A 20340-nucleotide genomic window follows, 5' to 3' on the forward strand; every position below is an offset into this window, starting at 1 on the left:
GTGGGTTCAAGCCCCGCGTCGGGCTCTGTGCTGACTGCCAGGTCAGAGCCTGGAGCCTGTTTCAGTCTGTGACTCCCTCTGTCTCTGACCCTCCCCTGCTCATGCTGTCTCTTCTCTCTCCTAGAAATAAATAAAACATTAAAAAAAAAAAAAACAACCTTAAATTCTTAAAAATTGAACTCATACAGTGTATGTGCTCTTACCATAATGGAATCAAACTAGAAATCATTAACAGAAAGACAACAGGAAAATCTCCAAACTCCTGGAAATTAAATGAAACACTTTAATATAATGCATAGGTTAAAGAAGAAATATCAAAGGAAATTTTTAAAAATATTTTAATGTTTATTTTTGAGAGAGAGAAAGAGACAGAGAAACAGAGCACAAGCAGGGGGAAGACAGAGAGAGAGGGAAATACACAATCTGAAGCAGGCTTCACAAACAGTGAGATTGTGACCTTGAGCCAAAGTCAGACGCTTAACCAACTGAGCCACCCAGATGACCCTTTCAAAGGAAATTTTTAAAAAATATAAAACTGGGGGTGCCTGGGTGGCTCAGTCGGTTGAGCTTCTGACTTCAGCTCAGGTCATGATTTCATGGTTCATGGGTTCAAGTCCCATGTCGGGCTCTGTGCAGATAGCTCAGAGCCTGGGCCTTCTTCAGATTCTGTGTCTCCCTCTCTCCTCTCTGCCCTCCCCTGCTTGCACTCTTTCTCTTTCTCAAAAAGAAACATTTAAACAAATAAATGAATAATATAAAACTGAATGAAAATGAAAATATATCAACATTTGTGGAATGCAGCTAAAGCAGTGTTGAGAGGAAAATTGATAGCACTAAAAATTTTTACATTAGAAAATAGTAAAGACATTAAATTAATAATCTAAGTTCCCACCTCAAGAAACTAGAAAAAGAAAAGTAAACCAAAGCCAAGAGAAGAAAATAAAAAGATAAAAGCAGAGAGAAAAGAAATTGAAAACAGAAAAATAATGGAGAAAATTAATAAAATAAAAAGCTATTTCTTTGGGAAAAAATTTAAGAATTGACAAACCTATGACAATAAGGACAAAAAAGAGAAATCAATATCAGGAGGGAATGGGAGATATCACAACAAATCATGCAGTTATTAAAAAGATAATAAAAGACTACTATAAATAACTTCACATTATTGGACTTGGAAGAGATGAACCAATTCTTCAAAACCCATAATCTACCAAAGCTCAGTCAAGGTGAAATAGATAACCTTAATAATGTTTTAATTACTAAAAAATTAAAATTTTAATTTAAATGCTGAAAAAAAAAAAACCCTCCAGGCCCTGATGGTTTACTGGAGAATGTTATCTAACAGTCAAAGAACTAACATCAATTATACACACTCTCTTCAAGAATATGAAAGAGAAATTTTCATTTCCTAACTCATTTTATGAGGCTAGTACTCTCTCCATACCAAACACAAAGATAGCTCAAAAAGAAAAAACTACAGATCAATATTTCTCATACATTCAGACACAAAAATTCTCAAAGAATTTTTAGGAAATAAAATCCAACAATGTGTAAAAAGAATAATATACCACAACCAACTAGAACTTATTCAAGATATGCAAATCTGTTTCATTATTTGAAAATTAATTAATGTAACCCATCATTACATTTAAAATAGTATATTCAGGCATAAGTCCAACAAAATATGGACAGAATATATCTGATGAAAATTACAAAATTCTGAAGAAAGAAATCATAGAAGCCCTAAATACTTGGATAAACATACCATGTTCATGAATTGGAAGACTCATCACTACAAAGATGTCAATTCTGCTTACACTTATCCATGGATTTAACAAAATTTCTATTAAAAGCTCAGCAAAAAAAATTCTTTTAGACAGTGACAATCTTATTCTAAAATTTATATGGAAAAGAAAGAGCTCTAGAATAACCAAAACAATTTTATTTTGTTTTATTTTAAAGTTTATTTTGAGAGAAAGAGAGTGCCTGTGTGTGGGTGAGGGAGGGGCAGAGAGAAAGGGAGAGAGAGAAAATCCCAAGCAGGCTTCATGCTCAAATTGGAGCCCAACATGGGGCTTGATCCCACAACAGCAAGATACAACTTGAGCCAACATCAATAGTCGGATACTCAACTGACTGAGCCAGCCAGGCAGCCAACCAAAACAATTAAAAAAATAAAAATAAAATACGATGTTAAGGCATACTATATAGTTACAGGAACAGATGGAGAGACAGACACATAGATCAATGGAATAGGATTGAGAATCCAGAAGTAGATCCATATAAGTATGCCTGATTAATTTTTGACAAAGAGCAAAAGCAATTCAATAGAGGAAGGATAACTTTTTCAATAAATGGTGCCAAAATGGCAAAAAGAAAAAAAGAAAAAAGAAAACCTCACACCTTATAAAAAGTAACTCAAAATGAATTATGAACTAAAGGGTAAAACATAAAGTTATAAAAGATCCAGGAGGGGCGCCTGGGTGGCTCAGTTGGTTGAGCATCTGACTTAGGCTCAAGTCATGATCTCATGGTTCGTGGGCCCCAAGTTGGGCTCTGTGCTGATGGCTAGCTCGGAACCTGGAGCCTGTTTCGAATTCTGTGTCTCCCTCTGTCTCTGACCCTCCCCTGCTCACGCTGTCTCTCTCTCTCTCAGAAATGAATGGAACATTAAAGAGGAAAATTTTTTAAAAATAATAAAACATTCAGGAAAAAGAAAACGTAGGAGAAAATCTTTGGAATCCAGGACTAGGCAAAAAGTTTTTAGATTTGATACCAAAAGCAGTGTGTTACAGTATGTTAAGTGAAATAAGCTATTCATAGAACGAAAAAAAACCCCTGCATGATCTCACTTACCTGTGGAATCTTAAAAAGTCAAATTCATAGAACCAGAGGGTATGACAGTGGTTGTCAGGGGTTTGGGTGGTGGGGTGGAGGGCATGGGGAGATATTGGTCAAAGGGTACCAAGTTGCTATTATGTAAGGTGGGTAAGCCTAGAGATTTAATGTACAGCATGATGACTATAGTTTATAATAATACTGGAAATTTGTTAACAAAGTAGATTTTGCATGTTCTCATCATCAAGAAAATAGTAACTATGTGAGGAGATATGTTAATAGCTTCACTACAGTTACTGTTTCACTCTATACGTATAACAAAGCATCGTGTTGTACACTTTAAATACATACAATTTTTGGGGCGCCTGGGTGGCTTAGTCGGTTGAGCGTCCGACTTTCGCTCGGGTCGTGATCTCGCGGTTCGTGGGTTCGAGCCCCGCGTCGGGCTCTGTGCTGACTGCCAGCTCAGAGCCTGGAGCCTGTTTCAAAGCCTGTGTCTCCCTCTCTCTCTGACCCTCCCCTGCTCACGCTGTCTCTCTCTCCTAGAAATAAATAAAAATATTTTAAAAAAATACATACAATTTTTATTTTATTTTTTAAAACATTTATTTATTTTTGAGACAGAATGAAAGTGGGGGAAGAGCAGAAAGAGGTGGACAGAGGATCCAAAGCAGGCTCTGCAATGACAGCAGTTTTAGTGCAGCTAGCCTGATGTGGGGCTCAAACCCACAAAATGCCATATCATGACTGAGCTGAGGTTGGACGCTCAACCGACCACCCAGGTACCCACATGTTTTTTATTATTTTAAAAAGCATGGTCCATAATGGAAAACTGATAAATGGAAGCTTGCCAGAGTTAAAAACTTTTGATCTACAGAAGACCAGTAAGAGGATCAAAAGATAAATGACAGATTGGGAGAAAATATTTATAAACCATATATCAGACAAAGAGTAGTATCTTAAATATATAAAGAACTCTCAATAACTGAACATTAAGAAAGCCAAACATTCTGATTAGAAAATGGGGAAAAGGGGCGCCTGGGTGGCTTAGTCGGTTAAGCGTCCGACTTTCGCTTAGGTCATGATCTCGGCGGTTTGTGGGTTCGAGCCCCGCGTCGGGCTCTGTGCTGACTGCCAGCTCAGAGCCTGGAGCCTGTTTCAGTCTGTGACTCCCTGTCTCTCTGACCCTCCCCTGCTCACGCTGTCTCTCTCTCTCTCTCCTAGCAATAAATAAAACAAAAAACAAAAAAGCAAAAAAAAAAAAAAAGAAAATGGGGAAAAGACACGTCCACACATTGCATTGAAAAGGATATATACAGATGGCAAAAAAAGCATGTATGAAAAGATGTTCAACGTCATTAGACATTAGTGAAATGCAAGTAAATTAACCACACACCCATTAGAATAAAATAATAAAGAGTTACAAAACTAAATGCTGGTGAGGATGTGGAAAAACAGGATCACTCATTGCTAGTAGGAATATAAAATGTATCTTTGGAAAACGGTTTTTTTCAAATCTAAAAATGGACTTGTGGTACATACGACCTATCAATGAAAACTTACTTTCTTACAGAAACACGTATACAAATATTCATAGCAGCTTTATTCATAACCCCAAACTGAAAACTACCCAAATGTCCTCTAGTGGGTGAATGGCTAAAAATACCATGCTACATTCATACCATGGAATACTTACTCAGCAATATTAAAAAAAAAAAAAAAAACTCAACCCACAAAACTATTCATACAGGTAATCATTTAGTTGAACATCAAGGAAAGTATGCTGAGTGAAAAAAGCTAGTCTCAAAAGGATGTGTACTGCACAACTCTATTTATGTGACATTCATTAAATACCAGTTATAGAGATGGAGACTAGATCAGTGTTTGCCAAGGGTGAAGGATGCGAGGGGAGTGGAGTGGGTGTGGCTACAAAGGAAGCAGGAGAGAATCTTGTGATGGTTCAGTTACACATACAATAAAATTGCATAGAGCTACACACACACGCGTGCGCGCACATGCACGCACACACACAGACACAAGTGCATATCTGAATGTGTTCTGTGAATTGTACCAAGATTCATATCTTGGTTTTGATATCAAAAGCATGGTCCATATGGGGTGCCTGAGTGACTCAGTCACTTGGGTGTCTGACTTCAGCTCAGGTTACGACCTCAAGGTTCATGGGTTTGAGCCCCACATTGGACTCTGTGCTGACAGCTCAGAGCCTGGAGCCTGCTTCAGATTCTGTGTCTCCCTCTCTCTAACCCTTCCCCACTTGCACTCTGTCTTTTATTTTTCTCTCTCTTTCTCAAAAATAAAGGAACATTTAAAAAATGTTTTTCTTTTAAAATTCATGGTCCATAAATTGTTAACTTATACAAGATGTTGCCACTGAGGGAGGCTGGTTTTAATGCAAGGAACCTCTCTGTACATTTCTTGTTCCTTCCAGTGAATCTATAATTATTTCAAAATAAAACCTTTCTTTCTCTCTTTCTTTTTCCCTTCCTTCCTTCCTTCCTTTACTTGAGAGAGAGAGAGCGCACATGCACAAGTATGGGGAGGAAGGAGGCAGAAGGAGAGGGAGAGAGAGAATCCCAAGCAGGCTCCAAGCTCAGTGGGGAGCCCAACACAGGGCTCAATCCTACCACCTTGAGATTATGACCTGAGCTAAAATCAAGAGTTGACACTTAACTGAATGAGCCACCCAGGCACCCCTAAAACAACTTTTTAAGTGAGTTGGTTTAAAGAAAATTATTTTTAAAATTTGTTTGTTTACTTATTTATTTAAATGGTCTCTATATCCAATGTGTGGCTCAAACCTGACTCCAAGATCGAGAGTCACATGTTCTTTTGGCTAAGCCAGCCAAGCACCCTGATTTAAAGAAAATTATTAAGGGGAACCTGGGTGGCTTAGTCGATTAAGTGTCCTACTCTTGATTTCACCTCAGGTCATCATCTCACAATTCGTGAGATGAAGCCCACACTGAGCTGTGCACTGAGCATGAAACCTGCTTGGGATTCTCTCTCTCTCTGCACCTCCCCTGCTCACCCATTCTCTCTCAAATAAATAAACATTTTTCAAAAATCCTTTAAAAAAATAAAGGACATTATTAAGTAAACAATAAGGGACAGATATGGCAAAAATCATGAAGGTGGTAATCCAAATGTTGTTTGGAACACATTGTGCTGTTGGAAAGGGCACCGGGATTTGGGATCCTGGGTTCAAATCTTTGTCTTTGTCACTTATAAGTTGTGTGATTTTGGGGTCAGTCTTTGCTTTGGTTTTTGTGTCTGTAAAGTGGGGTCAGTGAAGCCCATTTGAGGGGACTGGATGAGGCTCAGAGGTGAGTGGGTGACCTGAATAGGCAAGTGGGTTCTGATATAGGTTTACAGGGTGAAGAAGCAAGAACCAAACCATCCATCTTGGGTGAATTCTCTGCCTCACCCATATGTGGGACAAGCCCATAGATTTGTTCAATTCCACTGAGGGAGCTGGCTCCGAGCGATGGATCGGCAGGTATAGGCAGGTATAATTGGAGGCTAGGGTTAGGCATGGGGCAGCCTGAGAAGGAGCAGCGTCTGTCCTGTCTTTGGGGCTGGTATCTCCTCAGACCAGTATGAGGTAACTGAGACTCAGTATGCCTGAGAAGGCCGGGGAAGGTGAAGGAATAAGCTCCCCCAACCCAGCTAATAACCAATGACACTTTCCTACCTTTTAGGAAACTGGTGAGCCCACAGGCTGGTCTTCCCTTCTACCCTCATATTTCCAACAAGCCACAGAAGAGAGCAGGGTGGTCTGGACAGCAGACTTTTCTTGCTCAGTGGAGAGTGACTCTGAAATCCAAGAAGGTTACAGATCTCCTGCTTGACAGCCAGGACAAGAGCACTTCATCCAGAACATGCTCAACACTGAGGTACAGGCTCTAGGCCTCAGAGGAAAAGTCTACCAGCAAAAGCAGCAGCCTTCTGACTCCACAATGAATTTATTAAATTTGGGAGATAACACTGTGAAGTGACATTGGCATCCTAGGACTAGTAAAGAATGGTCACCTTCCTTTCTTAAGTGAACACAAGGCTGATTCTTGACGTAGGTGATGCAAATACCTACAGGTGCCAAGATGCAAACATAAATGAAAGAAGCCCATTGGGCATAAAAAATAAAATAAAAGCCAGTGAAAATAAAGAACAAAACCCATACAGTCATCTCAATAGGTACAGAAAAATTTTCTGGCAAAATCCAATACCTAGTAATGATAAAAATTCTCAATAAACTTAGAATAGAAGGTTACTACTTTCTTACACCATACTCAGAAATAAATTCAAAATGGTTGAAAGACCTAAATGTGATACAAGAATTCATCAAAATCCTAGGGGAAAACACAGGCAGAAACCTCTTTGTCCTTGGCTATAGCAACTTCTTACTAGACAGATCTCCAGAGGCAAGGAAAACAAAAGTGAAAATGAACTATTGGGACTTCATCAAGATAAAAAACTTCTGCACAACAAAGGAAACAACAAAACTAAAATCCAACCTACAGAATAGAAGAAGATATTTGCAAATGACATATCTGATAAAAGGCTAGTATCCAAAATCTATAAAGAACGTGTCAAACTCAAAGCCCAAAAAATAAATAATCCCATTAAGAAATGGGCAGAAGACATGAACAGACATTTCTCTAAAGGAGACATCCAGATGACTAACAGACACATGAAAAAATGCTCAACATCACTCACCATCAGAGAAATACAAATCAAAACCACAATGAGTTACGACCTCGCATCTATCAGAATGGCTAAAATTAAACCCAAGAAACAACAGATGTTGGTGAGAATGAGGAGAAAGGCAAACCCTCTTACACTGTTGGTAGGAATACAAACTAGTGCAGACACTCTGGAAAACAGCTATGGAAGTTCCTCAAAAGGTTAAAAATAGAACTACCCTATGACTCAGCAATTGCACTACTAGGTATTTATCCAAAGGATACAAAAGTACTGACTTGAAGGAGCACCTGCATCCCTATGCTGATAGCAGCACTATCAACAATAGCCAAATTCTGGAAAGAGCCCTAATGTCCATCAACAGATGAATGGATACAGAAGATGTGGTATATATGTATACATACATACATACACAATGGAATATTACTCATCAAAAAGAATGAAATCTTGACATTTGCAATGACATGGATGGAACTAGAGTGGATTATGCTAGGCAAAATAAGTCAGTCAGAGAAAGACAAATACCATATGATTTCATTCATATGTGAAATTTAAGAAATGAAACAGATGAACATAGGGAAAGGGAAGTAAAAATAAAATAAGATAAAAGCAGAGAGGAAGGATAAGAGACTCTTAACTATAGAGATCAAGCTGAGGGTTGCTGGAGGGGAGGTGGGTAGGGGGATGGTCTAAATGGGTGATGGGCGTTAAGGAGGGCACTTGTGATGAGCACTAGGTGTATGTAAGTGATGAAGCACTAAATTCTACTCCTGATGCCAACACTACACTATATGTTAACCAACTTGAATTTGAATAAAATCTTGAAAGAAAAAAGAAGAATTTGATGGAAAAACCCTACAGCTACCGTCATTATAGTAAAAGATTGAAATGCCTTTTCTGCTAAGATTAGAAAGAAGGCAAGGGTGTCCACTTTTGCCACTTGTATGCAACATTATACTGGAGGTTCTAGATAGCATCAAGGCCAAGAAAGTGAAATTAAAGGCACCTATTTGGGCATAAAAAAGTAAGCCTGTGGTTATTCAGGGATAACGTGGTCATCATATAGAAAATCCTAAAGGGAGGCACTTGGTTGGCTCAGTCTGAGGAACATGAAGCTCTTGTGAGTTTAAGCCTCACATTGGATGTAGAAATTACTTAAAATAAATTTACATTTAAAAAAATATTAAGGAATTTCCTCCCATTACACACACAAGCTGTTAAAACTAATGAATGGGTTTGGTAAAGTTACAGGATACAAAGTTAATATAAAGAAATAAATAGTGGGGGTGCCTGGCTGGCTCAGTCAGTAGAGCATGGAACTCTTGATCTCAGAGTTTTAAGTTTAAGGACCATATAGGGTGTAGAGATTACTTAAAAAATTAAATCTTAAAAAAAATGTTTAAATTTTTATTTGTTTTTGAGAGACAGAGAGAGAGAGAGAGAGAGAGAATGAGCAAGGAAGGGGCAGAGAGAGAGAGAGGGAGACTCAGAATCCAAAGCAGGCTCTGAGCAGTCAGCACAGAGCCTGATGTGGGCCTCAAACCCACAAGCCATGAGATCCTGACCTGAGTCGAAGTCAGATGCTTAACCAACTGAGCCACCCAGGTGCCCCAAAAGGAAAATCTTTTTTAAAAAAATGTTTATTTATTTTTGAGAGAGACAAAGAGAGCACAAGGTGGGGAGGGGCAGAAAGAGAGGGGAACAGAGGATCAAAACTGGGCTCTGTGCTGACAGCAGAGAGCCTATGTAGGGATTAAATTCATGAACCATGAGATCATGACCTGACCTGGAGTCAGATGCTTAATTGACTGAGCCACCCAGACACCCCTAAAAAGTAAAATCTTAAAAAAAAGAAAGAATTGTATTTCTCTATACTAGCAATAAATAATTTAAAAATGGAGTGAGAAAAATTATTCTATTCACATTAGCATAAAAAAGAATAAAATGCTTAGGAAGAGATTTATTAAAAGGAATGCAAGATTATAGAACAAAAATTACAAAACATTGCTGAGAGAAATTTAAGAATATCTAAATATATGGAGAGATATTCATGATCACAGACTTGTTATTGTTTTTTTGTTTTTGTTTTTGTTTTGACTTGTTATTGTTAAGATGGCAATTTTCCCAAAATTGATTTACACTTTCAGTACAATCCCAGTAAAATCCTGGCAGGATTTTTGTAGAAATTGTCATACCTATCCTAAAATTCATATGCAAATGGAAGTTTCTAAAATAGATAAAAGAATTTGGAAAATAAAGAAGAGTTGGAGGACTTACACTACCTCAATACAAACTCAACTGGCAAATCGCTAGATATATTATCAATAAAACAGAATCAAGAGCCCATAAATAAACCCTTATGCTTATTGTCAATTGATTTGCAACAAACTGTCAAGACAATTTGATAAAGGAAAGGTAGTATTTTTCAGCAAATGGTTTTGGTACAATGGATATCAAAATGCAAAATGATGAATTTATACCCTTACCTCACACCATACTGAAAACTCAATTGAAAATAGGACACAGACATAAATTTAAGAACTACAGCTATAAACCTTTTAGAAGAAAATTCAGGAGAAAACCTTTGTGTTCTCAGATATGAACTAAAATGATGATCCACAAAAGAAAAAAAGATAAATTGAGTTTTAATAAAATGAAAAACTTTTGTTCTGTGAAACACACATTTATAAAAAGATAAAAAGACAAATTACAGATTGGGAAACATATTTTTGAACCATATTATTTGATAAAGAAGTTGTATCCATAACATATAAACAACTCTTACTCTCAATAACACAGTAAATTTTTAAAAAATGGACTAGCACCCAACAACATATAATAAGAACTATACACCTTGACTAAGTGGGATTTATCCCAGGAACAAAAGGTTGGTTTAGCATCCAAAAGTGAATTAATGTAATATGTAATATCAATAGAAAAAATAACAAAAAACTACATGATTATCTCAGTAGATGCAGAAAAAGCATTTGACACAATCCAACACTGTTTCATGGTAAAAACATTCAATAAAATAGGAATAGAATGGAACTTCAACATGATAAAAGATAACTATGAAAAGCTTACAGCTATCATCATGCTTAACACTAAAATTGTGGGTGCTTTCCCCTTAGGATCAGAAATAAGACAAGATGGGTGCCTGGGTGGCTTAGTTAGTTAACTGTCTGACTGTGGTTCAAGTCATGAACTCAACGATTCATGAGTTCAAGCCCCACATCTGAGCTGTCAGCACAGAGCCTAGAGCCTGCTTCAGATTCTCTCTCTCAAAAATAAAACAGTAAAAAATTTTAGAAAAAAAAAAGAAATAAGACAAGATGTCCACTCTTGGGACTTCTCTTCACCATTAGTTAGAGGTTCTAACCAGAAAAATTAAGCAAAAAAAATAATTGAACTGGAAAGGGAAAAGTAAATCTGTATTTGCCAATGACATGATTTGTATATAGAAAATCCAAAGAAATAGGGGCGCCTGGATGGCTCAGTCGGTTAAGTGTCAGACTCTTTGATTTCAGCTCAGGTCATGATCTTGCGGTTCATGAGATGGAGCCCTGCATCTGGCTCTGTGCTGACAGTTCAGAGCCTGCTTGAGATTCTCTCTCTCCCCTCTCTCTCTGCTCCTCCCTGCTCATGTTCTCACTCTCAAAATAAATAAACATTTAAAAAAAAAAGAAGAAAATCCAAAGGAGTGCATTAAAAAAGCTTATAGTAGTAGTAAATAAGTTCAGCAAAGTTGCAGGATACAAGATCAATATGCAAAATTATCAATTGTATTTCTATATAGTTGCAATAAACAATCTTAAAATGAAATTAAGAGAATAATTGTATTTACAATAGCATCAAAAAGAAAAAAATACTTAGGAACCATTTAACAAAAGATGCAGAAAACATACTCTGAAAAAAAAGTTGTTGAAAGAAATGGAGGAAAGTCTAAATATACGGGAAAAGATGTATGTTCATGAATTGGAAAGTCTATATTGTTAAATGGTAATACTCTCCAAAATGATCTACAGATTTAACACAATATCAGAATCCTGGCTGGCTTCTTTGTAGAGATTGACAAGCTGATTCTAGATTTCACATAGAATTGCAAAGAATAGCCAAAAAATCTTGAAAAAAAAAGAGCAAAGTTAGAGGACTCACACTTCCTAATTTCAAAACTTACTACAAAGAAGTAATAATCAAGGCAGCGTGTTACTAGCATAAGGAAGAGCATATAGATGAATGAAATATAATTGAGAGTCCAGAAGTAAACCCATGTGTCTATGGTTAATTGATTTTTGACAAGGATGTCACCAACGTCATTTAATGGGAAAAGAATAGCCTTCAATAAATAGTGTTGGGACAACTGAAGAACCATATGCAAAATAATTAAGTTTGATTCTTATCTCACACCATGTGTAAAAATTAATGAAAAATAGATCAAGGACCTAAGTATAAGAGCTAAAAGTATAAAACTCTTAGAAGAAAATATAGGGTTATTGTTCATGGTCTCTGATTTAACAATGGATTCTTAGATATGCCATCAAAAACATGAGGAACAAAAGAAAAAGAGATAAAGAAACTTGACTTCACCCAAATTAAAAACTTTTATGCTTCAAAGTGGAACAGTTTAAAAGCATAAAGATGAACAAAAATCAAATTGGCTGCCCTAATGCTTCAGTGAGACTCGATTTTATTTTATTTTTTTAAATGTTTATTTACTTATTTTGAGAGAGAGAGAGAGAGAGAGAACATGAGAGCGGGGAAGGGACAGAGAGAGAGGGAGAGAGAATCCCAAGCAGGCTCTAGCTGTCAGCACAGAGCCTGATACAGGGCTTGAACCATGAGATCATGACCTGAGCCATGCTTAACCAACTGAACCACTCACATGCCCCACGAGGCTCTATTTTAAAGTACCATTTTTCCTCTCTTCTGCAAACCTGGGGTAAGAATGGGGTCCTCCATTCTTAGCCTTTTGTTTGAGGAACCCAGTACCACCCTAAAGACCTGACAGGCTGGCAGCAAGAACACTATTCCTGTCAAAAACAGCTAGATCCTGTATTTCCCCATAACCTCCCTCCCCCACCCCCAACCCATCTCTCTAGGCAGGTTTGCAGTGTTTTGAAGGCCATATCCTGCTGTAGCCTCCTTTGCCTGGCAAAGCAATAAAGCTATTGTTCCCCTTTATCCCAAACTGTGTCTTCGTGTTATATTTTAGCCCCAAAGCATGGAAGTCAGTTTTGGACAACAAATTGACACTGCAAGAAAGTGAAATGAGAATCCAAAGAATGGGAGAAAATATTTACAAATCATATATCTGATAAGGGACTGGTATCTAGACTATATAAACAATTTTTTATAGCTCAATAATAAAAAAGCCCAATAACCCAATTTAAAAAGGAGCAAAAGGGGCACCTGGGTGGCTCAGTTGGTTAAGCTTCCAACTCTGAATTTCAGCTCAGGTCATGATCTCACGGTTTGTGAGTTTAAGCCCAAAGTCTAGCTCTGTGTTAACAGTGCAGAGCCTGCTTGGGATTCTCTCTCTCTGCCCCTCCCCTGCTCATACTTGCTCTCTCTCTCTCTCTTTCAAAATAAATAAATAAACTTTTAAAAAATGAGGAAAAACTTCAGTAAGCATTTCTCCAAGGAAGATATACAAATACACACATGCAAAGATCCTCAAGTTCATTAGTCATCAGATAAATGTAAATCAAAACCATGAGCTAGCACTTCACAACCACTGGAATGGTCATAATCAAAACATTCATAACAAGTATTGGTAAGGATGTGAAGAAATCAGAATCCTTATACACTGTTGATAGGAATGTAAAATAGTATGCTGCTTTGGAAAAAAGTAGGCACTAAACAGAATTACCGCCTGACTCAGCAATTATACTTCTAGGTATCAGCCCAACAAAACTGAAAACATGTCTACAGAAAAATTTGTACATGAATGTTCATGGCAGCATCACACATAATAGCCCCAAACTGGAAACAATCCAAATGTCCACCAATTGGTGAATGGATAAACAAAATATGGTAACAGTGGAAAATTATTCAGCATAGAATATTATTCAGCAATAAAAAGTAATGAGATACTGATACAAGTTAAAATATAAATGAACCTCTAAAACCTTATGCTAAATGAAAACAGCCAGACACACATGGTTGCATGTTATATGATTCCACTTAAATGAAATGCCCAGAGGGGACATATTTGTAGACACAGAAAACTGGTCAATGTTTGTCCAGGACTGAGCTTGAAGTGGAGGTGAGTATTTGCACTCACAGGGGATGGTGTTAGGGTGCTGGCAATATTCTAAAATAATTGTGGTGTTGGTTGTATAATTGTATAAAGTTACTAAAAATGATTTAATTGTATGCTTATCTTTGGTGAATTTTATTGTATAAATACCTCCATAAGGCTGGGAAAAAAACAGTAATGGGCCAAAGGTAGGGGATGGGAGGTATAGATGAGGCTGTTTTGGCAATATATAGATAGTTTTTGAAGCTGGGTGATGGATAATGGGGAGCTGAAGTGGTTTGAATTGTGTCTCCTAAAAAGATATGTTAAAGCCCTAACCTCCAGTATTGTTGATTGTGACCTTACTTGGATATAGGGTCTTTGCAGGTATAATCAAGTTAAAATGCACTCATACTGTATTAGAAGGGAACCTCAATCCAAAGAGGATACCGTGAGGGAGATTTGGAGACACAGAGACACACAGGGAGAACTCGTCATGTGAAGACAGAGGCAGAGATGTTTTCCAATAAGCTGAGGAGCACCAAGGATTACTGGGGATCACCAGAAGCTAGGAAGAAGCCAAGAAAGTTTTTTCCCTAGAACCTTCAGAGGGAGCATGGCCCTGCTCATGTCTTGACTTTGAACTTCTAGCCTCCAGAACTGTGAAAAAATTAATTTCTGAAAAAAAAAGAAAAAAATAAATGTCTGTTGTTTTAAGCTATCCAATTGATGGTAATTTCTTACAGTAGCCCTAAGAAATGAATACAGAGTTCATTGTACTACTATTTCTGCTTTTTTGTATGTCTGATATAATAAGATGTTAAAAAAGAACATTGTGATCCATCTCAGAGGACTCCATGTTAGGAACATTGTGGGTAGTAGTGGCTGTGGCACATGCCTGCAGAGGGTGCACTCTGTCTAAAGGGGACCTCTCAGCTCCGGTGACTGCAGCCAGGGCCTCCAATTTGTCTAAAGAAACTGGGAATCCGTATTTTTATGTGTGATCTCCTAAATTTGAAATGTTTGTGACTAACTCAAAATCTTAAAAACTTGGCTTTCCATAGCGAGATATGACAACAGTGTGTGTGTGGTATGTTTTAATCTTTCAAATTCCCTCCTAAAAATAAGAGTAGGATAGGGATGCCTAGGTGGCTCAGTCACTTGAGCATCTGGCTCTTGATCTCTTGATTTTGGCTCAGGTCATGATCTCACGGTTTGTGAGACTGAGCCCTTCATCCAGCTCTATGACAACAACATGGAGCCTGCTTAGGATTCTCTCTCTCTCTCTCTCTCTCTCAAAGTAAATAAATAAGCATTAAAAAAAATAAGAGTAGGATAACAAAAGAGCCCGCCCTATCTGCTACCCCTTCCCCCACACATGCACAATCCTTGTTTGGTCCAACTAAGATTTTTGCTGGTTGGATTTGATACTCAGTTAACACTGGAGATACGGGTTTCTTAAGTGCCTATTATGTATCAAACACTATGAAGGCATTTTATAGGCTGTATTTCTTTTAATCATCATGAGGTACGCATTACTCATGAGGAATTGTTTTTTTAAAGTAAGCTCTACTCCCAGTGTGGGGTTTGAACTCACAACCCTGAAATCAAGAGTTGCATGCTCTACCAACTGAGCCAGCCAGGAACCCTTAATGAAGAGTAAACTGAGGCAAAGACTTGGCCTGTGCTCTCTCTATTCCACTATAACCCATGAAAATTTTATTTTGATATAGAGACAGCATGAGCGGGGGAGGGGCAGAGAGAGCAAAGGAGACAACAGAATTTGAAGCAGGCTCCAGGCTCTGAGCTGTCAGCACAGAGCCCAACAAGGGACTCAAAATCACAAACTGAGATCATGACCTGAGCCCAACTTGGAGGCTTAACCAACTGAGCCATCCAGGCACCCCACCCATAGATGGTTTTGAAATGTCTGTATCAACTGGTCTCAAAAGAATGGTCCCTGTAAACAGACAGATCTGGATTTAAGACACAGCTCTCAGGGTGCCTGGGTATCTCAGTCAGTTAGGCATCTGACTCTTAATTTTGGCCCAGGTCATGATCTCATGGTTCATGGGATTGAGCCCCGCATGGAGCCCCGTATCAGGCTCTGGGCTGTCATCATGCAGGCTGCTTGGGAGTCTCTCCCTCTGCCCCTCCCCCACTAGTAGTGCTCTCTCTTTCTCAAAATAAATGAACTTAAAAAAAAACCCTCAGCTCTCAAGTTGTTGTTTTTTTCCTTGTTGATAACTTGATTTTATTGTCATCATCACCACTGGCATAACCTCTATTTCTCAGATTTGGTCTTTCTGTAGTTGACAATTCACTGCATCCTCAGAAGACACAGGAGCTAGGTCCGGATCTCTGGTCCCTGCCACTCACAGGGCATTACTTGGATCATCAGAGCTCTCTGGGGCCTCTTGTTTATATGCCAGCTGATTTTGATTTATTTTCTTGTTCATCCTGTAGTAACAGACTATTATTGTTGGCTTTTTTGCTTTCTTCATTTTTTTGAATTGTTGAAGGCCTGATGTTGCCCTTGTGATTGCCTTTTGCACCTTGTCATTTTTCTCGTTGGATTGACAGAAAATGTTCTGCTCCTTCCTTCCTTTGGTGCGTGGGGTTGGCTGTTTCATTCTTATGTTTGGTTGTTCTACCTTTATGCTAGGCTCTTCCGTGTGTACATCTCATCACCATATTTAAGCCTTCCAGTGATCTATCCCAGGGCTCCTGACCTCTGTGTGTATATACACACCTCTTCCATTAGCCAATGAGGAGCCACACCCTTTGGCTTTGGTCATGGAGGCACTATTCCAGCCAATGGTAGCCCTGCAGTGGCTTTAACATCACAAAGCACTACTTCTGACATCTCTGTGGGTGGGGGGATATAGGGTTGATGTTGTGGTTATTTCTTTAACATCCCTAAAGACAGGTCCCAAAATGATCTGCCATGCTTCTTTATCTCCCATAAACAATTCTGATGGCAAATACAACGTAGATAGGGAGTTTCTTCCATCTATGCTCCATGGACACCCCTATTCTGTGGTTCATTTTGCTCTTGCTCATCATAACAAATGTATTCCCCAATCCACCTCATTCACTTCACCCATCCCTCTACCCACCTCCCCTCTGGCAACCATCAGTTTGTTCTCTATAGTTAAGAGTTTCATCATCAGGAAAATAAAAATCAATACCACAATGAGATACCACCTCACACTCATCGCAATAAAATTCACAACTCAGGAAACAACAGATGTTGGTGAGGATGAGGAGAAAGGGGAACACTTTTGCACTATGGATGGGAAAGCAACTGGTGTAGATACTCTGGAAAACAATTTCCTCAAAAAACAAAAAATAGAACTACCCTATGACTCAGCAATTGCACTAGTAGGTATTTATCTAAAGGAACAAAAATACTGATTTGAAGGGACACATACACCCCAATGTTTATGGCAGCACTATCAACAATAGCTAAATTATGGAAAGAGCCCAAATGTCCATTGACTGATGAATGAATAAAGAAGATGTGGTATATATATAAGATATATATATATACCACATCTTATATACGTGTATATATATATATTTATATATATAGTGTATATTCCAATGTGTATATTGTGTATATTCCATTGGAATACTATTCAGTGGAATACTATTCAGTGATGAAAAAGAATGAAATCTTGTCATTGCAACAACATGGAGTGTGTTATGCTAAGCGAAATAAATCAGAGAAAGACAAATACCATATGATGTCACTCATATGTGGAATTTAAGAAATAAAACAGATGAACATAGGGGAAGGGAGGGAAAAATAAGATAAAAACAGAGAGGAAGGCAAACCATAAGAGACTCTTTTTAAAAAAAATTTTAATGTTTATTTATTTTTGAGAGAGAGACAAACTGCAAGTGGGGAAGGGGCAGAGAGAGAGGGAGACACTGAATCCAGAAGCAGGCTCCAGGCTCTGAGCTGTCAGCACAAAGCCCAATGTGGGGATCGAACCCACAAGCTGTGAGATTACGACCTGAGCCAAAGTTATCAACTGATTGAGCCACCCAGGTGCTCCAAGAGATTCTTAAACACAGAGAACAAGCTGAGGGTTGCTGGAGGGGAGGTGGGTGGGGGAAAGGGCTACATGGGCAAAGGGAATTAAAGAGGGCATTTTTTGGGATGAGCACTGGGTGTGTTACATGCTCATCATGAATTACTAAATACTACTCCTGAAACCAATATTACACTATATGTTAACTAACTTGAATGTAAATCAATTAAAAAAAAAAGATTCTGTTTTTGGTTTGTCTCTCTCCCTTCCTCCTTCTGCAGTCTATGAGGAGATCTGAATCATCCCATTTCCCTACTATAAATCCCTCTTATGCACCTTGAAGACCAGTTACTTCTTGACTATCACCAGGCAACTTTTCCATCCACCTCCTTTTCCCCAGCGTCTGAAATCACTGCCTTCAGTCAAGACTTCAGTGATTAACCTTCTCCACTGTGTATCCCCCTCTTGTTTTAAACAAGTCCAGCATTCACCAGCTTTGTCATGGTCATCACTGCCATCATTCTCTTACTGCACTCTCCTTCCAATGCAGCAGCTGTTGAACTTGGAGACTGTTCATCAGGTTTGGTGCCATGCTCTTCAGCAGGCTGGTGGTATCAAAGACACGGAGGCCTCCTATGTGACTCATTCTCTCTAAGCTTTGGTTCTGCCATCTTGTAATTCAGCTAATAGGTCTTGTGGGGATCCAGCTCCAAAGCCCACCCATCGCAGGCCATGTCTCAGCTGTGCCTGTTTGACCTGGGGAGCACTAGTCCCACTCTGCCATGGGCTTTGCTGTAGGATGGGCCTATGCAGTTGGGCAGCTCACAGTCCTGCCCTGCCCCTGTGAAGCTCCTGAGTTTTCTGGAGGCTTCTGCTCTGTTACAGAAACAGATGGCATTGACCAGGTTCAGCTCAATGGATTCTCCTTAAAAGTGCCCAGCAGCCTCAATGTTTTTACTTTTCCTTCTGTTTGGGGCACTGTGCCTTCTCAGCTCTTAAGTTAAACACTATATGATTGGGAGTAAGATACTAAGCATTGTAGTAAGTAAGATTCCAAGCATTGATTTCCTTGTGTGTAAAATGGGAATGATATCAGTGCTTAATTCCTGAGGCTAATGAAGAATGAAAGAGACAGTATGTGCCAAATGCTTAGTCTGGTTCCTATAAGGGCAATTTGGAATTAGTTGGTGTAAGCTATCATTATTGTTATTTTAAAATATTATTGTTAGGTGTAAGGATTTGTTTAACTCTAACTTCCCAGCACATCCAAAATTACTGATTACAAAAAAAAAAAATCTGACTAACTAAATTTTCTAGAAAATCCTCCTGTGAAGAAATCTTTTGGTTTTTTCTTTTCTTTCTCTTTTCTTTTCTTCCTTTCAAATGTTTTTTAATGTTTTATTTATTTGAGAGAGTGAGAGAGAGAGAGAGAGACAAAGCTGAGTGGGGGATGGGCAGAGAGGGAGACACAGAATCTGAAACAGATTCCAGGCTCTTAACTGTCAGCACAGAGCCTGATGTGGGGCTGGAACCCACAAACCATGAGTTGACCTGAGCCAAAGTTGGATGCTTAACCAACTGAGCCACCCAGGTTTTCTTGGCTTTCTTTTAAAGCAAATGGATTATAATAGTTGTTTTCTATGTGTACAAATAGCACACATTCTGTAAAATGCCATGTTGCTTTCCTTGATGGGTAACACCTGTTGCCAGAGACAGGCTTCTTCCTTTTCACCATGTACTAGAGCAGGAATTGTCTGTGTAAGATTCCTGGCCTCTTGACTGTTTCTCCCTGTCTGTCCAGCAGATGGCCACTGGAGTTTTTGTTTTCCTTCCAGTGCTGCAGGCAGGAGTGACTTTTGAGGGAATAAGCAAGTTCCAGGGCAGAATCTCATTTGCTTAGCTGGAATTTGATGTCCACCCCTGGGCCAATCAGCTGTGGTGTGGGAGGATCATCTGGAGCACTGAATCTCTGAGAACAAGGGGCTTGGGTCACCAGGGCTGACAGGACCATCCAGCACATTCAATCATTCAAGAGTTGCTGGGATGTACAAGTTGATGCCAGAGATGACAACCATGACCCCCTGGGGCACATCTCTGGGAGATGCTGTTAATAATTTTCTTTTTTGGATATGTACCAAGTTTATTAGTTAATTAATCTAATTCTCTGAGGATTAAGACTTCACAACAGAAGAGAAAGATCTTCACTTTCTACATCTTTGTGTTTAGGTTTTTTTTTTCTTTTTAATACACTTTATTTTAGAACCTTTTAGATTCATAGAAAAATTGTCAAGATAGTATGGAGTACCCTGTATCCAATTTCCCTATTATTAACATCTTCCATTAGTATGATACATTTGCTTACTATTAGTGAATCATATTGATACATTACAATTAACTAAAGTCCATACTTTATCCAGATTTTCTTAGTTTTCACCTAATGTCCTTCTTATGTTCCAGGATTCCTCCAGGATATCACATTACACTTAGTTGTCATCTCTCCTTAGG

The 20340-nt window shown here is 38.6% G+C and overlaps 1 protein-coding gene, 1 long non-coding RNA gene and 1 other non-coding gene across 5 annotated transcripts in view; 2 read left to right on the forward strand and 1 right to left on the reverse strand.

The window, feature by feature from the left end:
• Window positions 1-8553, forward strand: part of LOC144229520 (uncharacterized) — a 47906-nt gene extending 39353 nt beyond the window's left edge. For all 3 annotated transcript variants that reach the window (XR_013334514.1, XR_013334515.1, XR_013334516.1), the window contains one exon: window positions 6558-8553. This is a non-coding gene — a long non-coding RNA (uncharacterized LOC144229520). The remainder of the gene's footprint in view (window positions 1-6557) is intronic.
• TRNAE-UUC (transfer RNA glutamic acid (anticodon UUC)) lies at window positions 3202-3286 on the forward strand. The gene has a single exon. It is a non-coding gene; the product is annotated as a tRNA-Glu (tRNA).
• Window positions 8554-16017: 7464 nt separating the features above from the next.
• On the reverse strand, window positions 16018-16534 carry LOC144229473 (sperm protein associated with the nucleus on the X chromosome N5-like). Its single transcript, XM_077761507.1, has one exon. The coding sequence runs from the start codon at window positions 16426-16428 to the stop codon at window positions 16171-16173; it is 258 nt and encodes an 85-aa protein (XP_077617633.1). The 5' UTR covers window positions 16429-16534; the 3' UTR covers window positions 16018-16170.
• Window positions 16535-20340: the final 3806 nt, after the last annotated feature.

The sequence above is a fragment of the Crocuta crocuta genome, unplaced genomic scaffold (assembly GCF_008692635.1).
Source record: "Crocuta crocuta isolate KB4526 unplaced genomic scaffold, BGI_CrCroc_1.0 scaffold348, whole genome shotgun sequence".
Taxonomy (NCBI): domain Eukaryota; kingdom Metazoa; phylum Chordata; class Mammalia; order Carnivora; family Hyaenidae; genus Crocuta; species Crocuta crocuta.

What these genes read in the sequence shown, in the direction of transcription:
- LOC144229473 (XM_077761507.1), bottom strand. Translation starts at nt 16,428, where the DNA reads ATGAAACAGCCAACCCCACGCACCAAAGGAAGGAAGGAGCAGAACATT.